This window comes from Eucyclogobius newberryi, unplaced genomic scaffold (genome assembly GCF_026437365.1).
Source record: "Eucyclogobius newberryi isolate DKJ021-1_F unplaced genomic scaffold, fEucNew1.0.hap1 SCAF_10, whole genome shotgun sequence".
In the NCBI taxonomy this organism is placed as follows: Eukaryota; Metazoa; Chordata; class Actinopteri; order Gobiiformes; family Gobiidae; genus Eucyclogobius; species Eucyclogobius newberryi.
In genome coordinates this window covers 27,482,095-27,502,366 of record NW_027315724.1, presented here as the reverse complement: position 1 = coordinate 27,502,366, position 20,272 = coordinate 27,482,095, and the positions used below count along the sequence as shown (strand labels likewise).

The window sequence follows — 20,272 nt, the reverse complement described above, 5'->3', positions numbered from 1 at the left end:
ATTTACTGAACTACCAAGGATTCAAAATATTTCATTATAATTCATGTCATGCTGTGCAGGGATTTAAGTGAGATGTCACATTTGTCACATAAGACTTTAAGAAACAAATTAAATTGGTGTGTGGATCACGACATAAGAGAAGAGATTCTGAAATACAAACATGTGATCAAACGACGGCGGATCAAATGAAACTGAACTCAAAAGTTGTATTTTCATTTGAATCCACTAGTTTTATCTCTTTTGGGTTTGGTATTTGGGATGTCGTTCTCGGTTCCAAGTCTTTCTTAAAAAACGTGTGGGGCTTTAGCAAAGTACTTCACACATAATCTGACATTCACTTTACTTTTCCCAAATCATTATTTTTCTTACTTTCAAGTGTGATCACACCATTGTTCGTAATTCAAGATCTGATGAAATATGGAGCGCTGATAACTGGCTGAAGACTTGCTTTGTTTTATAATAGATACAATGATGAGCATTGCAGCTTCAATCACAAATTATAGAGAAGAAGATTAGATCATAATAGACTCATTAAACTTCATCAAAGCTCTCAGAAAGACATCCCATTTCTTCTGTTAGCTTCCTACATTGAAAAAGCTTTAAGTAATTTCCTGGTGAGAATATAGACGCATCTCTGACCGTGCTGGCCTTGGTGTGTGCAGACATCTGTGTGTCTGAGGGTCCTTCTTTATTCATGCCGTCCCGTGGCTGGGTTAAATCAGGGACCATTGATTGGCAATCAGCACATCTCACAGTTCAGCGTCTCTCACTTGCATTTCAATCTTCCGCTCCTATCATCCCCGGTCTTATTCGCATGCCAATACTCGCTCCATTTTATACTTACTGCAAGGTATGAAAAAGTGCTTTGTGAGCAGAAGACTTACAGCATACAAGTCAGATACCAGTTGTATTAACTCAACTTTACAAGTACATTTTGTTTCACCACTTATACTTACAATATATCTAAAGGTAAAATACTCCTAGAGGTTCAAAACGTTGTAGAAGTTAGAGGATCTGAAAAGTTACATTTTACATTTCTTGAGTATTGTTTTTTATTTACTCCACACCAGTGATCACCATGAGCCCTTTATCCAAGGACCCCTCCAGTTTTCTTTCATGTGCCGGTTGCATGATAACCTTTGGGAGCCTCCCTGTGGGGCCAGGGACCCCACTTTGGGAACCACTCCTACACATTTTCAACAGTAAAATAAGAAATACCTAGTGTGTCATATATTGGGAAGGATGTATACCTAAAATCTTGAGCTCGGCGCTGGAATACATGGCTCCATATTTATTTTCAGCGATGCACTGGTACATTCCTGAGTCCGTCTGCTGCACTCTGTGAATGTTTAGCTCTCCATTCACAATTTCTATACGAGCCTGGAACAGAAAAGACATACAAAATAATGCCATTTCCAATGAAGACTGTACAACATGCTAATGCTACAGGCCGACATCATGTGGCTATATATAAGGAATAATGCATGTGTCTTATGATCCAATCAGCATAAGAACTAGTGCAGTCGCATTGTAGGTACCTGCGATGTCAAGGGCAGCCCATTAAGAAGCCAGCGATAGGTGGGCCGGGGCCTCCCTGTGGCCTTGCACTCCCACTGGAGTTTCTCTCCACTATCCATCTGAGTATCATTAATCATTCTGACCCATTGAGGGAGGGCTGGGGAAAAAGAAGACTTAAGAATCAAGTCATATATCTTTGCAACATAAGACTCGAGAGGGGAGAACAGGTATGCACAGATACAGATTCCTTGTGAGTGTAATTCAAAAAACAAAAACAAAAAAAACAACAAGACAAGAACAACCTTTGAGACAAGAATGCTTCTTTTGAGTGTGTTAAACATCTAAGCGACTGCTGCTTTGTACTGCACAACGTCCTCTGTGTAGCTCCCACAGAGCCATACCCTTTAAAGAAACAATATTCATGTTTGTCGTCTCCTTGAACATTATATGTATAGATATGTTTACATTGGATCCAGCCTAGGGTTTGGGAACAGAAGAGCAGCTTTTATTTCCTGAAGGCCACTAAACAAGACGCTGAATTAATTTCTGTAATAATGTCCAGCTCAGCAAAGATTCACACATAACACAAACAGTCCAACCTGAGTTACTGTATTTATTTGCATCCCTAAACGTTATTTTGCCCATTTTCTTTTGTCTATAGAATTGGATACAGTGTCAGAGGTGCTTTTATCAATACTGTCTCTGTTTGGCCTCATTTGCATAATGCACCCCAGCTCAATAGCCTTTGTGTGTGTGATTGAATGTTTCTGGCCCCAGAGGTCCGTCTCATAGGTTCAGACTCCCGGCTGACCTAGGTAAATTACATTTAACGTGAGGCTGCTACAAATTAAAGTCCCTTTTCTCCTTGTGATGCCGACCGAAAAGAGGGTGCCAAGAACAGGGCTTTGGAAATGTGTCCAGACGAGGTGGAGGCACTCTGTTTTATTGGTCCGGGGCACAGTGAATGGCCAGGGAGGAAAAGAGAGAGTCAATGTGATAACAACTGACAAGAAAATATTTAATGCAATGTGGGCCCAGTTAAATGTATTCTGGTAAAGTAAGGAAAAGCAAAAGATGGTTTGAAATGTAGCAAACGGTTCTAGTCATGAAAATAATCCACTAGAATGCATTTTAATGATGTACCTTTCATAGCTTGAAGCGGAAAAATAGAGCAGTGAATATATTTAACTAACCTCTTAAGTAAGTCGTAAGTTCAGAACATCAGCAGCTAAATGTGTTTTATTTTTATGGAATATAACTAGAAGGGGTTTCATAGTAGGGTTGTGCCATTAATAGATTAATCCAAGTTTATCAGGAACGTCAATGTTTGGGCCTTTTTAATTTATTTTTATTTTTGTTTCTAAAGTTTGTCTAGTTTATCGCTAAAATTGGGATTGAAAATGAGGGGAATTTGTTTTTTTGGGTCATATCACCCCCAGACATATGTAAGTGGACAGCCTTTCATGCATATACAAATGTTACAAAAAACAAATAAAAGCACAAAAATGTGTATTATTATTTGATCATTTAGTATTATATAGTTTATATATCTGCTAAACATGTATTATTTTTCATTTTACTGGACGTTAACACAATAACTAACACTTCTACAAACACATTTACAAGAGTGTTAAATCCATGCAAATGATAATGTAGCCAAATAAAACTAAAACTCACTGTAGACCTGCAGATGACCTTTGAATGCAGTTCCTCCTCTTGGATTCTCGGCTTTGCACTCGTAAGTCCCTGAGTCATCCAGCTGGATGTTGGGGATCTCCAGGACGGCTTGGGACTTCCGCAGTCGGGCTTTTTTGGGGATGTTGCCATTTATCTTTCTCCATGTGATCGTCGGTACTGGGCTGAAGAACAAAAAGAAACACCGGTCATTCATTTTCAGACATTTTTCGAATAATCTTATCACCCAACAAGACAAATCATTCCAGTTGCTGAACTTAAAACGTGAAAATACAAACTAAAGTAGGTGAAGAATACGTTTCTAAATTTCGAGAGATACATTTAGCTCAAAATCACATGAATGGGAAGTCAATTCATGGACTGTTTGACTTTTATTTTTGAATTCAATCACTGATTTAGCTGTCAAACATTAATTTGAATTTGAATACTTAAAGGCGCAATGGACGATTTTTCGGCGATTTGAGAACGTAGGCGGAAATGCGCATGCGCACTCCCCCGTGCGGACCGATACAACACACACGTGCGTTTGTTTATTAGCGCAACGGAGCGCATCGCATCGCTCGTCTCCCGTAGATTTCTGTCCACTTCTGCGTCAGCTCGAACTGTCTTTCTCCGTCTTCATTTTGCCCCGTACACTGAGGGAACTATATTATGATAGATCCATGCGCTTAGGCATGCGGAAACGTGGGGATGAACCGCACGCGGCTGCAGGTGAGGGGTGGGTGGGTTTTATGATTGATACGTGGCAGGACAAATGATTTATCCAGGCCACGAGGAAATATGATAAAAAAAAATTGCTGAAAAAAATCGTCCATTCCACCTTTAATACTACACGTTTCTTTGGTACTGTACTGAATCTCAACCAAAGGATTCTTCGTGTTTATGCATTTTCTCAGTTTATGCATAGTGGCTGATGACCTTTAGAGTAATTGTGGCATATTTAAAGAAATGCTAATAACCAACACTGTGTAATATTAGATGGCCAGCCTTGAAGGACATGGACAATATTAAAACCAAGCCGTTCTCGCAGCCAGGGCAGATTTATGATTAGTGTTCGACTAATACCATCTCTGCCTGTTTATTCATGGCTTCTCCTATAGCGCATGACAATATACAGCTCACACATGCAGACATTGAGGGTCTGTCTATAGGCTATCACCGCGGCTCTCATATGACAAGTGGATTTGACAGCTGTGTGAAAGATGGAAATTTGACACCGTACAAACCTCCTGCGAACCCATCAATCATTTTTTACCCAGATGAAAATGTTACAGCCCTAAGCCTTTTTTATCTCGTCTAAATTCACAAGGACACTCGAGTGCTCTTGACTGAGATGGACTCGAATTAGAATTCAAAGCATGTTTTCTATTAAACAAAGAAACAAACAATTGTCGCTTTTCAATTTGGGTCACATTTGATTTTACACTAAAGAGTTCTTCTGAAGCGTTTGGACAAGCACGCCGTTCTACATTCTACAACTTCTCCCGCATCCTTGAACGTATAGATGTACATATACAAGAGCAATGCAGGCCTATAGATATATCATTTATTTATTTATTTTGGGGTGCGGGTATGTTTCATTTGACGGTCCCAGAGCTGCTGCTTAGACCACTCAACTACCGGGCAGCACATACATATTTATATTCACTAGGTTAATGATTCGTAAATGATTGAAACGTTCCACTACAATATGTATTTGCGATGATTAGTGCTCACATTTTAAATCATTTGAACTTGGAAATAATTTATATCTGTTTTGGCCCTGCTTCAGAATGTATTTATCATAATGTATTGTATATATACATTTTTTTGCTCAATATATTTTAGAGAACATATTTCAATATTGACAATACACAAATGGTCATCACTGAAGATCACTGAGATGACAAGAGCAAACACACAAGTCCTCCCCAAATGAACATCCTGGGTGTAAAAGCACATTGTTTCTTAGTAAACTATTTATAAGGCAGTAATAAGCACTAGTTATTTGCTTATGCACTTATACTAGCGTTTGTAAATGGCTTATAATACCTAATAAATGTTAATAAGCCATCAACAAAAACGTTTGCGTGTTAAAGGCGGTATGGACGATTTTTCGGCGATTTGGGAACGCAGGCGGAAGTGCGCATGCCACTCCCCCGTGCGGACCGATACAACACACACGTGCGTTTGTTTATTAGCGCAACGGAGCGCATCGCATCTCTCGTCTCCCGTAGATTTCTGTCCACTTCTGCGTCAGCTCGAACTGTCTTTCTCCGTCTTCATTTTGCCCCGTACACTGAGGGAACTATATTATGATAGATCCATGCGCTTAGGCACGCGGAAACGTGGGGACGAGCCTGACGCGGCTGCAGGTGAGCGATAGGTGCGTTTTATGATTGATACGTGGCAGGACAAATGATTTATCCACGCCACGAGGAAATAATGATACAAAATTTGCTGAAAAAAAATTGTCCATACCACCTTTAATAAACCGTCCAAAATGTGTATTATTATAATGTTTCTAAACTATTTTCAAGAACTGGCAAATGCTTCAGAATAAAAAAAAAAGGCCAAAGGTCCCATAACATGCTAAATCGACTTTTCAGAGCTTTTAACCTTCTTACATTGCTATTTGTGCTTCATATTAAGTACCCAGAGTGTTTTTTTTGATTGATTCCCGCAGTTTTTAGCTATAGTACAGATTATCTCCTTTCCGCGAATCTCCAAACTGACGGGCGGTGGGAGCAAGACCGCGTCATAAGGGCAAGCACGCGTCACCATTTTTTCATAGTTTTGGCCAGGGTGCGACTTATACTAATATTTATACTTATATACTTATACTCCAGAGCCACATATATGTGATATTATTTTATTATGTTATTTTCACACTTGCAATTGCATTTCATACTCCAGTGCAACTTAATAATGTTGTTTTCTTCTCTATTATGCTTTTTTGGCTGTTGCGACTTATACTCCGGCGCGACTTATAGTCCGGAAAATACGGTAAACACAATTTAGACTTGCAGTGCAGATGGGCAAGTAGTTGACATGATTGTTCAAGTATTTGCCCATTTTTCCTGCTATTGCCTTATAAGTGCTTATGAAATAATAAGTCGTTTATAAATAGTTGACTAAGGAACCTTATGTTATCCACTGTTCATTATATACAGTGCACAATTAAACATACATGGGAGGTTGAGTAATAATCAAATAATAATAATAAATGTATGCAATGTAAAGAGGTATGCATGTTGGGGGTTCTGATGAGTGTTGAAATGAGCTCCTGGTATTATGAAAGCAGTATAATGAGGCAGAAGTTTAATGCCATTTTTGACAGGCCTAAAACAACAACACAACGTCCCGGAAACAAAACACCACAAACCAAATCCATTGAAATAAAGCGCTTGTGTGAATGGACTCGTGACCTTTCCTCCAAATGAATTCTTAACCTGCAGCGAAACACAGCCCAAACCCTTAGGGACCATGAAAAGGGCGGACCTAAGTTTGACACTTCCTCAATGCAGCAGGATTCAACAAAGAGAATAACGAAGACTCAGGCAGCAGCAGGCATGTTCAGAGAAGGGCAAAAAAAAGCAGGGGATTTAAGATATTCGGATGCCAGATTTATATCTTTATTTAGCTCTTGCATACTTGAAGTGTACAAATGCCTGAAACACTAAATTATGAAGTACTTTTAAGTATGATGTTGATAGATGGTGGATTACACCTTAATTGCAGCGTCCTTGCCTAAACACGTTCCGTAATTAAGGTTCAATATTTGATTTATAAGACTATATTTTGCCCCTGGTCTTGGCGGGGCAGTAGCACAGGTGAGTTTATGTACTATGGTGTGAACTCCAGAGCCAATGCTGTGGCTTAGGAGTGCCGGAGCGGTCTGGGGCGTGACAAGTGAGCAGGTTTGTCTGAGGCAAGTTATTTTAGGGAGTCTCTACAGACACGCACACCTGCCAACATGACAGCTGCAGTGCACCAAGGCCACAAGAAAAGGTTAATAGTCTTTTTGGTTAACAACAACACACAAAAGACAGGAAAAATAGTAAATTACTGATTCCATATAGCTTATTTGCCAAGAGAAAAGGCTCAGTAAGATCAGTAAGTGTCACCCCTTTTTTCTCTAGTTAACAACTCTTACCTGGAAGAATCTGTATCTGACCTGTGCACAAAAGTCCAGGTAACCTCTTTTCATCCATTTCTTCCATTCTCATCCTGAATATATGTAATCTTTTCCCCAGTAATGAGCAAAGCACACATCACGCAGCGAGGCTTTAGTCCCCCTCTGAGCAGAGTGCGTCCTGTGGTCTCTCGGCTAGAAGTAGAGCCGGGCAATGTTTTTCATTATTTATTCACTTTAATTATTGCAATTTAACACAAACACAAAAAGCCACATTTCGTCTGGTCACTGGATGGGTACAGTCCGTGCATAATGAAGCTACTGGTCCAAATGAGTTCTACAAGTTCTGTCCTGAGCAGTGTGACATCTGATTTGTGCTGTGGTTATTGTCCGACTGTAATGGCCTGTCAATAGTGCATCCGCTGCTGTTTTCTGCATTTCCGCTGTTTCTTTCTTAACACTGATTGATTCTAAAATGATTACACGGATTAAAATACCTAGAAATGTATCCAAAACTATGCTGTATAAAAAATAGAGAGATTGGTAACAACTAAATCTAATGTCATATTCATTTGCATATAACTGATGTAAATAAAAATGTTTACTTTACCATTATTATTAGTATTATTTGTCTTATGCCAGCTATTTTTCATTATAATTATTTTATCTTTGTTTTTATTTTCTTCCCTCTATTCCCTATTAAGATATGAGAGGACCTGTTTATAGGAGTTTTGTTAATACGAGTTTTTGTTTTTGTTCAATGAGTTCTTCTATTAAGAGAGTTTTTTAAACTTCCTATAAGTTATCTGTCCTTTTCCTCTGTATCTACTGCGTTGTAACACCAACATTTCCCCATGTGTGGACAATAAAGGCATATCTTATTTTATCTTATCTTAATGCTAATGCTGCTGTTGTCTTCAAATGTTTAGCTTGATCATGAATACTGTTATATCGGGCTGTACAAACATATATTGACTGGAATTGCAAAGGATGGGGCTAAAAACCATCAATAAAAAAAATAACGCACCCTTTTTCATATTTACCCTTCAGTTCACCTCCAGAGCAGTGCCATTAGTAAATACCACATCAAGAGGCTCTGACATTCACTTAGTGCCCTGCTGCAGCCGGCGACACCATCATACATATTGATCAGAGGTTGAACAAAAGCCATTTTACCTTGAGTCTCAGAGCTATATAAAGAGTGGCATTTCTTAATTAGGTGCATTGATAAAGCATTAATCTCGTTGTAAAAGGGTACGTCGCTAGGATTACTCTGACTGAGAGCTTTCACACACCAATTACTTGACGGAGGAAGGCTGGAGCTGACATTGGCCGCTCGTCCTACACACATCAGGAACACCTCTTCCGGTAAAAGGAAGAAATGAAAACTTGGGCGGTTGTAATGCAATGTCTATAGACTTAGGAAATGGCTTTGCATAATGTGGGCAATTAATTGAAATCAGAGTAAACAATTACGAGGTCTGGAGTCAGCTGTAGATCAGAGCATGTTTGTACTACAGATGCTGCAATGAATAATTCATGTGGCATAATTGTGAATAACATTGATTAGACATGATAAAGAGGTATTTGTTGCAATGGCAAACACAACATCTTTAAATCAAGAGGAAAATATAAAATTTTAGCCCATAATTGGATTTTCTCCTGGTTAAAGCGTAATTAAAACATCAAGCGGGCAGTGAAGCTAGTTAGTCATTGAGATGATTTTTGCTAATGACATCAGTTCAAACCAAGGAAATAATGAACTGCAACTGTCTTCGAAATGAAACTAAGAGAAGGTATTTTAGAGTAATAGTAGGAAGCTCATTATATGAAAGCACATCATTTTAATAATTATTCCTGGTCCCTGAAAATGTATGTTCCCTCGTGGTTGAAAACATAACCTTTACTTTTTTTCGTTCATATGAGTCCCTAAATGCACCTATGGAAACCCAGCGACATTAGGGCTCTCAATTATGAGAACACATGGGTCCCCGGGGCCAAATTCCCTATCCACTCTTCGCGACTGCACTAACATGCCATCTAACAAGAGCTACGATACAGCCACTCTCCAACATCCACTTAACATTCTGCCTCAAGATAAGATACGCCTGCTGCCCATTCAGGTAATGGAATAATGTAATTTAAAGGACAGAGCCCAAACACAAACAGGGTCTTCCAGCATTAGAACAATGGAAGGCTTTAGTGTATTGGATTCAACATTTTTAATATGACAAAGTGGTGTTGCACATGTACAAGCGATGCAATGCTTTCACTTACTTTCCCAGAGCAAAGCACTCCAGTCGTACAGTGACTCCTTTGGCGGCGAGGACAGACGTGGGAAAATGCACTTCAATTTTGGGCTCGTATTCACCCATGACACCTAGAAAAGAGAGAGATTACAGACATTAGAACCAAGCCGATTAAACCATACTTTTACAATTGACATTTTCTGCCATTCACAGTGCCTACTAAACAGGGAAAGGGAAATAAAATAATAACCCTTTTCCTACTGACAATGGAACTGTCTGAAAAACATTAAATTCAAGCTGCAATAATATGTAAACAGAAATAGCTGACAAAAGGTGGCATTTGCATAGTAATTCTCAGTGTCAGTGCAGAACATCAGGGGACCAATTGTGCTACTGTAGAAAAAGATTGTGTTGTAGTCACTGCTATAGAACCGTGTTCATATGAATCTGACTGAATCTTTTCGATAATAGAACACTCCTGGACAAATGAGGGATTACACCAGTATTTTGTGTGTTCTAAAGCTATTATAAAGGTTTGAAAGAGGAATCTGTCAAGACGGACTGGTCAATCAATATAAGTCAATTCCTAATTTTATGCCGGGCCTTATTTTATATATTTTGCTATTATTATTTGTAGTAGTAGTAGTGGTAGTGGTAGTGGTATTAATGGTATTAGTAGTATTTATTGTTGTATGTTTACTGATAAAAGCAAGTTTCTAGTTTGTGAATTTTGTTCAGACAGTTGCAATAAACCTTTTTCTGATTCTAATAATTGTGATTATACAGATGTCACAGTATAATAGCGCTAAAAAGTAAACCTAAATATATAGCGTTCATTTTAAACCCCCTGTTTATGTTACATTAACTTGACTTTCCATGTTTTATGACGCTCAATTCACACGCTGTGGAAATGTGTAGCTAAGTATGTCAATGTTGAGTTTCCTCTCTCAGTGTGCTATATGCAAATGTAATGTATGGACCGATGTAAGAATGAAAAGAAGTATAGAGTAAAGTTGAATGTGCGTTTAAGACAATGCTTTGTGTAAATACTTAGTGCTATTGATTGAGATGTGTGGTTGTGTTGATGATGAGTGTGTGGGGGTCAGAGATTGCTCTTATTGCTTAAAGTCTAAGTGTAAATTGTATTGTACTGTATATTTATTATATTATTTTATTCTTGTAAATCAGGGACTGCAGATTGAAACTAGAATTGTAGTTTCTCTGTATCTCATCTTACTATATCTGTACAAAGGTGGAATATCACTGTGGAACATTGCTGATGGGGGGTCTCCTTGCCTCGGATGTTTCACACTATGGCATTAAACTCATCCTTCTATCCTTATTTACCCTAGAAACATTCTTAATAGGAGTCTGACCTGCATCTAACCTTGCCCTGTGGTTGCACTGCCTCACAGCTTTCCATTGTGTCCTTGGGCAAGACTCTTAACCCGCCTCACCCTCAGAGTCAGCGCACAGTGTCACACACCAGAAACCCGCAAAGAGCACATTTAAGCATTTCACATCCAAGAGCAAATGCAATCCATAAAACAAATCAAAGTGCATTAAGGACTACACTTTTTTACTGATACTGATGAATAATTGTGACATTCTCTCACACCAAATGGAACACCAACATTTGATACTATGATAGAAATTGTTGGAGAGTTGAGAGTTTTTATGTCATTGTTCATGTATTAGACATTGATTCGTTTTTTGTCATAATATTGTATTAACAAGGATGAACAGACATTTACAGAGAGACCAATAAAACATGAGTGTCAATCCAACCTCTTGTTTGACTCTTCTGGGGCCGGGACTCCCCCAAAAAGACTTTCCTGGTTACATCAAGGTCAATAATTTATCCTAAATCCTATTACTACAGCAACATCACTACACTGGCTTTCCTCCAATTCACTGCCCATTTTATCAGACTAAACACTTGGCAGTAATGCACTCTACAGGTGCATATCAGACGCACCATCTGCTGCTTCTTACTAATATCCACTTTTTAAAAAAAACAGAAATTCTTCTTAATATTACTTGTGATAGGTCAAACATAACATCAAGCAACTCTAATCACTGCATTTCTGAAAGTACATTCACACAGAATATGCAGAGGCGGCGAGCAAAACCCTCACAAAAGCTCAAATGCAGGAGGACATCCCATTAAGATGATGCATTTACTGTGACAACAAAGATAAGTACTGTCCCGTCCTGGTGAATTAGCAAAGCACTTTACAACTTGCCAAACACACACACACTGAAGGACACACGTGATAGCGCCTTATCGGTCTTGCTAAGTGCCACTATGACTAACACCTCGGCTGTAAGTCGCCGCCAGAGGACACGACTTCTTTTGTTTGTTCATCTGTATGTTACGGCAGCCATTAATAACCATTTGCCAAGTTGATGTGTCAGATGGCATAGAGTAAATTTGGAGCGGAAAGGAAAAAACACTTTCATCTGGAATTTAATTACCATTATCCATCTTATTATATGAAATTGTGTGCCATGAATACTGCATGAGTCCTAGTTTACACACTTTTATTAAAAGTGAATTATGTAAGGCTAGCACTGCAGCTGGACGCAGGCCTAGTGCATAAGGGATGTAGTGGAGAAAGTGCAGGCTGTACAGAACACACACGAGTCAGACAAATGTCCAACATGACATTTCAGGAGCCATAATTACACCACCCACGTGTACCTGACACTTTTTATGAGCTCCAGCGAATGCAGACAAGCCAGACGGGGCTTATTGAATTGTGGCTCGTAATGTATGGAAGAAAGTATTTTATGATATTTGCTACAAAGAACTTTTCAATTTCAATCTTGTTCCCAACATTTATGGCTCCAAAGCAGCCCTTCACCAAAATGAATTTGCAATATTTCAATGTCCCAGTATATTTCATGTGATATTGAGTTTCTGAGAATAGTGATTGGATTGAATAATAATTCTGTCTGCTCCGTGCAGTAAAACAAAAAAGTACATTTGTTAGAAAAAAACACCCATCTGCAGAATTATACTATAATGTGTGATGTATTATCTGCAGTTTGTATGTAGCATGATTTTCAGACCAAATGACCTTCAAGGCACAAAGCTCCATTTTTATCCAGGCTTGAGACCGACACAAAGTGTAAAATCACTTGTGATCCCCGTATCTGAATAGAATACAACAGATTCATTGAATTTTAACAAGTAAACACGAAAATTCAATAAATCTGCAACCTGTTTATTCTAAATCATCTGTAATTTCCAACATCGTTTCGTAAATGTAATTAGGAAAACGATGATTAACTGCAGAGTGTGTGCATTGCAAGCAAAGGACAGTTTTAGCAATGCCATAAATAAATCATTTTCAGAGAAAATCATGGTGACATTCAATATGGTTACAGGCATAAGGTCCTAGATTATAATTCAGAAAACATGACCCCTGCAAATGACATGTGTCAGCTAATATTACACTTCTCAGCCATCACTGTCAGGACTGCATTGTGACATTGTGCTCAACACTAGCTCAAAAATAACTTGAATATAAGGATGGCCCGCTATGAATTTTTTGAGCTGGAAAAATATTGGTGCTAAATATGTTCAGATTCAGTTAAAAAATAGTGTCAATTTAGTTTTTCGACAATGAAACATAAAATCACGAAAATAAAACGGTTGCTATAGTCCCTGAATAGTTTTACGGCGCGTTCACACTTGTCCTATTTAGGTCCTGGTTTGAGCCCAGTTCAGTCCAGTTGTAAACTTGGTTTGGTCCAGTTTAAATGTTAAAAATGGTCTAGTCCAGTCGCCGTGGCACCAGAATCTGCACAGCAATTGAAATTCTCTTTCACCAATAATTAATTTGAAACTGACTTGAAACGCATCAATGTTTGTATTCTAGTTTATTTCGCTGCCCCCGTGTAATCACAGCGCGCTTGAAGGGAAAAAAAACAATGAGACAAGCTGTTTGCAATTTACAAAGGAGTGCTTTTTTTGCCCAAAGTTCACCGCTTACTCCCGCTGTCCTCAAGGTGGATGGTGTATGTGCGATCAATGGCATCCTGCCGCGCCGTATAGAGCGCAGATGCTTGTTTTGATTAAAAGAGTCAAGGTTGGAGCTGCCAGTGGTGAGCTTCACACCCATCGAATGTGCAGCAATCAGACCGTTTTACTAAGGCACAGATTGCACCTTCTAACGCCAAAGCGCTTTCACCTCAGGGACGTTTAATGCATGCTGGAAGGTGTGCCAATGTAATCTTTGTCAATTTAGATCCAAATTTACACTGTAGAAGGGCTGCTGAACATCACGAGACTGGCAGAGTATGGCGTGCCAATTCTTCCATTCTTTGGCATAACGGACCTGCAGCTGTGAGGACATGATGTGGCCAAGATGTGTGGGTGTGAAGATATTGCATTAAGACCAGTGCTTGTGATAAGAAACTACAAATCTGCTTGGGTCTTTAATTAAACAAAAGAGAGAGACTTTCTACCGATTGAATTACATGTGTTGGTTGGTATCAGGTCTGTACGCTTGTGATTCATCTGAAGAAACATAGAATAAACTCTTGAGTAAACACGCGTCATATTTTACTCCTGCGGATGAGATTGAAAGCATGTAGTATTTTATGCATTGTGCTTAAAGGTTTCTTCAATACCAAGTCAGTTCCGGGTCTAAAAACTCTTATCGAATATTGTAGACTCAATATCGTATTTTTAAAAATCTTATATTATTAATGACTTGTAGAGGAGGGTAATATATTGAAAATGCTGTTTTGAACTATTGCAACATTGAATAATTCAGTATATTGTCTATGGGGAGACATTTTACAAAAAGAGCCGATTAAAACAAAAGAGTTGTTTCAAAAAAGGGTATAAGATGATATAATTGCACTTTGTCTGATAATTAAACCTGAATTAATATGTTTAAAGGCGTGTTTTAACACATTTATGTTGAATTGAATATTGTCTGGTACTCCACAACAATATTGATATATTCATTTTTGTCAATATCTTTCATTTAAATAGCTCAAACTTGAACTCAAACTCAAACAATGAGGACTCGACTAGTTCTAAATTGAGTGCGACTTTGAGTACAAGACGACCATTAAATGTCTGATTGCAAACTGACATTCAGTGAGAGATCCACGTGTCAAACTTATCAGCTAATTGCTAATTCATTATGTCCACTTAACACAACACAGACTTGCGCATACATTTTAAAAATGTTTTAAATAAACAAACTTGACCTGTCAAGTGGTGTAATAATGTGCTTGGCTGACGAGCAAAATTAGCTGAAGATGCCTGAGTGGAGACACGATCATTTCATAATGTACTTGCTCTTGGACTGACTAAAACACAAAAAAGCATTGACCTTAACGGCTGGTCCCCGTCTGTTGATAGTTTAATTGCACAATTCTAATCCCACAAATTGCTCTTTTACAAAACCAACAGTGTGCGTTGCCATGGTTATGAGCTAAGTGTTACAGATATGTCTCTGAGGCCTGTTTTATATCGGGGCTTTCTAATAAAGAGGAGGAGTGTAGCTGGAGGGGCTGCAACCCTTAAGAGGTGCATTTGTGGGGCTACATTTGGAACAGGCTCTCTTCCTGGGCTCCCGTGCCCTTTTCACTGTTACTCCAGGGATGTAATCTTGAAGGCTTGTTTGAAACCTTGACAATGACAGGCATCTGTGTGAAGTGATGGACGCTTGCTGGTGAAGTCAGACGGAAAAAGAAAGAAACGCCTGTAGGTGAAACTCGCACCTGAATGCCACAAACAGCTCCGTAATATCGTCCCAGAGAGGACAGTACAAAAGAGTAAAATCTTTTCCACAGCGAGGGCCATTGATTTAGTTAATTTTATGCCGGAAAATGATTTCCCCGATGGCCACTTCCACCAAAGCCCAACGTGAACAAAAGAGCCTCTCCACACTAATGCTAACACGTTGCTCACAGTCGGTTTATGGTGTATACAGGAATCATAATGCCATCTAAACTAAACAGGAGCTGTGTAGTTTGCATCTCATTCAAAGCAATCTGATTTGAATGTATGGCATAAAGCGTCAAACAATAGCAAATACACTCACACCGTACAAAGCTGCTTTTCTAAATATATCCTATTTGTCACATACTGTAACTTTTACTGGTGGATATGATGTTTTGTGCAAGGGTTAACTATGAACTGACCAAGTATAAACTTCAAGTAAATCTAGTTTGTAACGCTATCTTTGTTTTACTGAAAAATACTGGCCACAGCAGACTGGGAACACTGGGATACCGGGCACCTACACTTTAAAATGCTTTAATCTGTACTGGACATTCTCTTGTTTACTTAATGTCTTATCAGATAAACACACAAAACAATGACAATATATCCAGTTCTCGTCTCTTATTATCATATTCTTTCTTCTCTTGATGTTTGTCTGTTTAATGTAATATATATGATTGTCAAGATATAACGTTTTAGAATTACAATTGTTATTATTATTATCATGTATTTTTCATTTTCCATTTTTAGTGTGACCTAAATGGAAAAAAACACTTTACATTTAGGTTTATTTTTGGAGCATAGATTTAATTATTACTATTTTTTGTTTTGATCATATACCGTATTTTCCGGACTATAAGTTGCACCTTTTTTCATCGTTTTGGCCGGGGTGCGACTTACACTTATATTTATACTCCGGAGCAACTTATATGTGATATTATTTGTTATTTTCACACTTGCAACTACATTTCATACTCCAATGCATCTTATTTATGTTTTTACTTCACTATTATGCATTTTTTGGCTGGTGCGACTTATAATCCGGAAAATACAGTAGTGACTGGCAAAATCATGGCGATAGATAAACAGAATAATCTTTACATGCCTATAAAACCGTCTTACCGTCAGTCTTCAGCGTCAGAGGAGTTGGTGGGCTTAAGACCCTTGCGTTTGTCACTGGGTTCTTGACCAAACAGATGTAGCTGCCCACGTCGGAGGGTTGGACCTTGGAGATGTACAGATTCCCTGTGTCCTGGGAAATGAAGCGGCGACTGTCCTCCGCCACAAACGAAGGAAACTCATTAAAAACCCAGCTGTAGATGATCTCTGAAAGGCAAACGGAGCAAACAGATGTGCAGGCTCGTTATGCCACGGCTTTTTCAAGTTCATTACTGTGCACAAAGATGTATAATCAGCCTGGATGACTCCGCAAACTGCATTAAAGGTCGTGCTAGCAATCATTGTCACTTTGCAGCAAAAAAAAAAGAGAATATTTAAATTATACTAATACCACTTTACTAATAATCATTCAAAAGCATACATTTAAAAGAAAAAAACATCAGACTAATTACATTTTAACAGATTTAAACTGAAATTCCTAAAAGATGAAAGATTTGAACCTGCATAATGTAACGTACTCGTGCTTTTTCAACGTTTCTGAAAACCTGCCTTCAACCTTTAATGCAAGCAGTTTTAAACAGACTTTTATGCAGTCCTATGAGTTTCAGTTGCGACACACTTTGAGTCACCAAAGCATTTATCACCACGGCCAACTTTATGACTCTGATCTTCTTTAAAGTGATTGGAGCAGGTGCCGGATCGTTCGTCACTGGATGTGTCAGAGAAGTCAGATTATACCCGAGTCCATATGAGCTTATGAAACATTCAAATGTGGAACATCTTAACTAAACTATACTCCAAATGTTTTGGGCTTTTAATAGATTTTACATTTGTTTTGTAAAAGTATTTTCAGCGTGACTCATTATTAACATTGGCGTCCTCTGCAACATAGAGAAGGGAGATTTTCAGCCTGTTTGTGCCACTTTGGTAATAACAACCCGAAACCACCAATCTGTCTGCGATGTGAATAAAATACAGTTCTATCTAACTTGTTTTTGCACTTTTTCTAAAACATCTTGTTCAGATCACGTTTTGTGTATTTGTGTATTTAGTCAAGGACCGAAGTAAAAATGAATAGGACAAAGAAAATGATCCAATAGTGGGCGTGGCACAGAGAGGTTAGTGTTTCATCCTCTCTGAAATGCTCTCTGATGGAGTTTGCATGTTCTCCCTGTGTCTGCGTGTTTCCTCTGGATTCAGAAAAAACATGTACGAGTAGTTTGATAAAGAATAAATATAACAATGCTTCTGGGGTGTGAAAGGAGTTCTTATGGAACATACTAAACTAAAAGAGCTCACTGTATAGACTCTGCGCCACAGAGTGAATCAAAAACAGTTTGTTTTCCACTTGCAATAGATTCGCTCCATAAAGTACACTTAATAATTGACTAAAAAACATGATATACAGGTTTAAAATATTCTAGTGCACATGTGAAGGGGATCTATGAAGCCTACACGTGAAGTTTAAAACATGACATCTCTCTGGCGCCATGGCAACCCTCGTTGGGCTTTTAATGAAGAGGGGAAAAAAGTCATGTGCACTGTGCTTTCATCTGTCAGTCACAGGCCGTCGTGAATCTTTTATTGCCTTTTTAATCACCTGTTCCTGCCACTGGTTTTCTGCTTCCTATCATCTCACACACTAAATCTCGTGACATCCACAAATGTTAAGCGGGTGCTGAAGTGCACTTGGCACACGCTCCCACATCACAGCCCATATAAACAAAAAACAAACCATTCATGGTTCAGAGAGGAACTTATAGTAATACTGTGCAGAGGGACTCTCAAAGCTGCAGCGGTACAATGTGCAGTCTGCTCTGTCTATACCAGGAATAATTGGCTGTGTAACATTTCCTTTCATTTGTAATGACCCAGCAAATTTGACCTGAGAGAATCTGTGCTGCGGCTCAGCTGTCTCCATAACTTAGAACAACCATTGTCAGACACATGGGTGAATGGATGGATGGGAGCACAGGCAGATGGGAAAAACAAACCATTCAAAGACTCAGTCTCGGCAGTGATTATTTGCTTTAAATAATTTTAAATAAAATAAAATGTTCCACTTTTCCTACGAAATCTTCCGAAGGGGTAATATCTGCTGTTGTATTGAGAGATTTCTATAAAAATATAAGTTGAATCTTACCTGGTGAATGTGGGGGAGGGGTGCACATAAGAACCACACCTTGACCTTCCCGCACAGAAACGCCTCCTCGAGCCTTTGTACTGAACGGCTTGAGAACTGCAAGATAAATGTAAAAGGGGAGAACATTTTTCACAAATTAGATGAATTGAATAAATATATAAATATAATGTTTCATAACAGTCATAACATTAAAGGCGCAATGGACGATTTTTCGGCGATTTGAGAACGCAGGCGGAAGTGCACATGCCACTCCCCCGTGCAGACTGATACAACACACACGTGCGTTTGTTTATTAGCGCGACGGATCACATCGCATCTCTCGCCTCCCGAAGATTTCCGTTTCTTCTGCGTCAGCTCGAACAGTCTTTCTCCGTCTTGGGCCAAAAAAATCGTCCATTCAACCTTTAATCAAAGTGCAATTTTTGGATCCAAATGATCAAATTACAGGCTGACATTGAGTTGAATCAGACGGCACACAGCTGACACCAGGGTGGGACTCCATCCTCTTTAAGAAGACTAAGTTTATAGTGTTTTGAAAACAAAGAGTAATGAGGAATACAGTGATCCCTCGCTATATCACGGTTCACTTTTCGCGGAACGTAACCCCCGCGATAAACAAGGGATCACTGTAACCCATTACTTCAGATTCTGACAACACTCTAAAACACAAAACAAACTAAGCACCAATGTCTTTAGCAGATCTCTGCTGAACCGTGTTGTGATTGGAGATCAAACCCAGAATTGCTTGAAAGTATAATCTTCTTTGTAAGCTGAGTTCTCTCACACATTTTCAATCTCATCATGTTGGCCAGAATCCCGAGTGTGATTTATTGGTACTAACAACCTGCCAGCAGAGAATGGGGATGGAGAGTGACTGATTGTCAACATGTTAAATATTGATTCAGCAGCAGCTGCCACCACTCAGTCTTACTGTCAGCCCACTGCTATTTCCCATTGCGGTTGGCACTAAATCACTGATCAGTGTCCTTTGGTCCGATTTGGTATTCAAATGACCATTACATCTGCCTTCATTAAGAAATATGTATTGTCTTTGGAAAGAAAGCACATGACTCTTAATGTCATCAGATTTTGCTTCAATGCAGCAAAAGGACATCTAGAGTAATTGCCAACCTCCAGCACAACTGATGTCCTTCACTGTACATTTGTATAAATGTATGTGAACTTCAATTATTCATCCAGACTACTCACTGCACATAATATATGCTACAATTAGTGCTGTCAATCGTTTGAAAAAATGTAATCCGATTATTCACACTTCTGAAATGTGATTTATTATGATGAATCACATTGCACGCTTTTTGATATTTCATAATTTGATTGTATTTATGCACATTTCCTTAATAAATTGAATCACTTAATTATTTCACAAATCAAAATAAATTGATTTGCCAACTAACTAAAAACCCAACCTCCTACAATAAGTCTAGACTTTGTAGTTTATGTTTAATGTTAAATGTAGTAAATGTAGTTAATGTGCTTTCAAGGCCCTTTATAACAGTGTTCCTGGCTCTTGGTGACAGATGCAAACTGCAGGTTTTGGGATGACGTCTACAAGTGTTCTGTTGCAGTTTGGTGAAATATTTGGCTCATTTCAGTAGTTTTAGCGGTTTGGTTCGGCGCAGAGCCTTTGGTTCACTCTGCGCTCGTGGACCTTGGCAGAA

The 20,272-nt window shown here is 38.7% G+C and overlaps 1 protein-coding gene across 3 annotated transcripts in view; it reads right to left on the bottom strand.

Moving 5' to 3' along the window:
* cntn5 (contactin 5) overlaps positions 1-20,272 on the bottom strand; it is an 87,152-nt gene that overhangs the window by 25,619 nt on the left and 41,261 nt on the right. For all 3 annotated transcript variants that reach the window (XM_072453026.1, XM_072453028.1, XM_072453027.1), the window contains exons 7-12: positions 18,591-18,686; positions 16,451-16,654; positions 9,605-9,707; positions 3,196-3,377; positions 1,539-1,675; positions 1,251-1,380 (exon numbers count right to left, since the gene is read on the bottom strand). In XM_072453026.1, the coding sequence (XP_072309127.1) occupies positions 1,251-1,380; positions 1,539-1,675; positions 3,196-3,377; positions 9,605-9,707; positions 16,451-16,654; positions 18,591-18,686 (852 nt within the window). The remainder of the gene's footprint in view (positions 1-1,250; positions 1,381-1,538; positions 1,676-3,195; positions 3,378-9,604; positions 9,708-16,450; positions 16,655-18,590; positions 18,687-20,272) is intronic.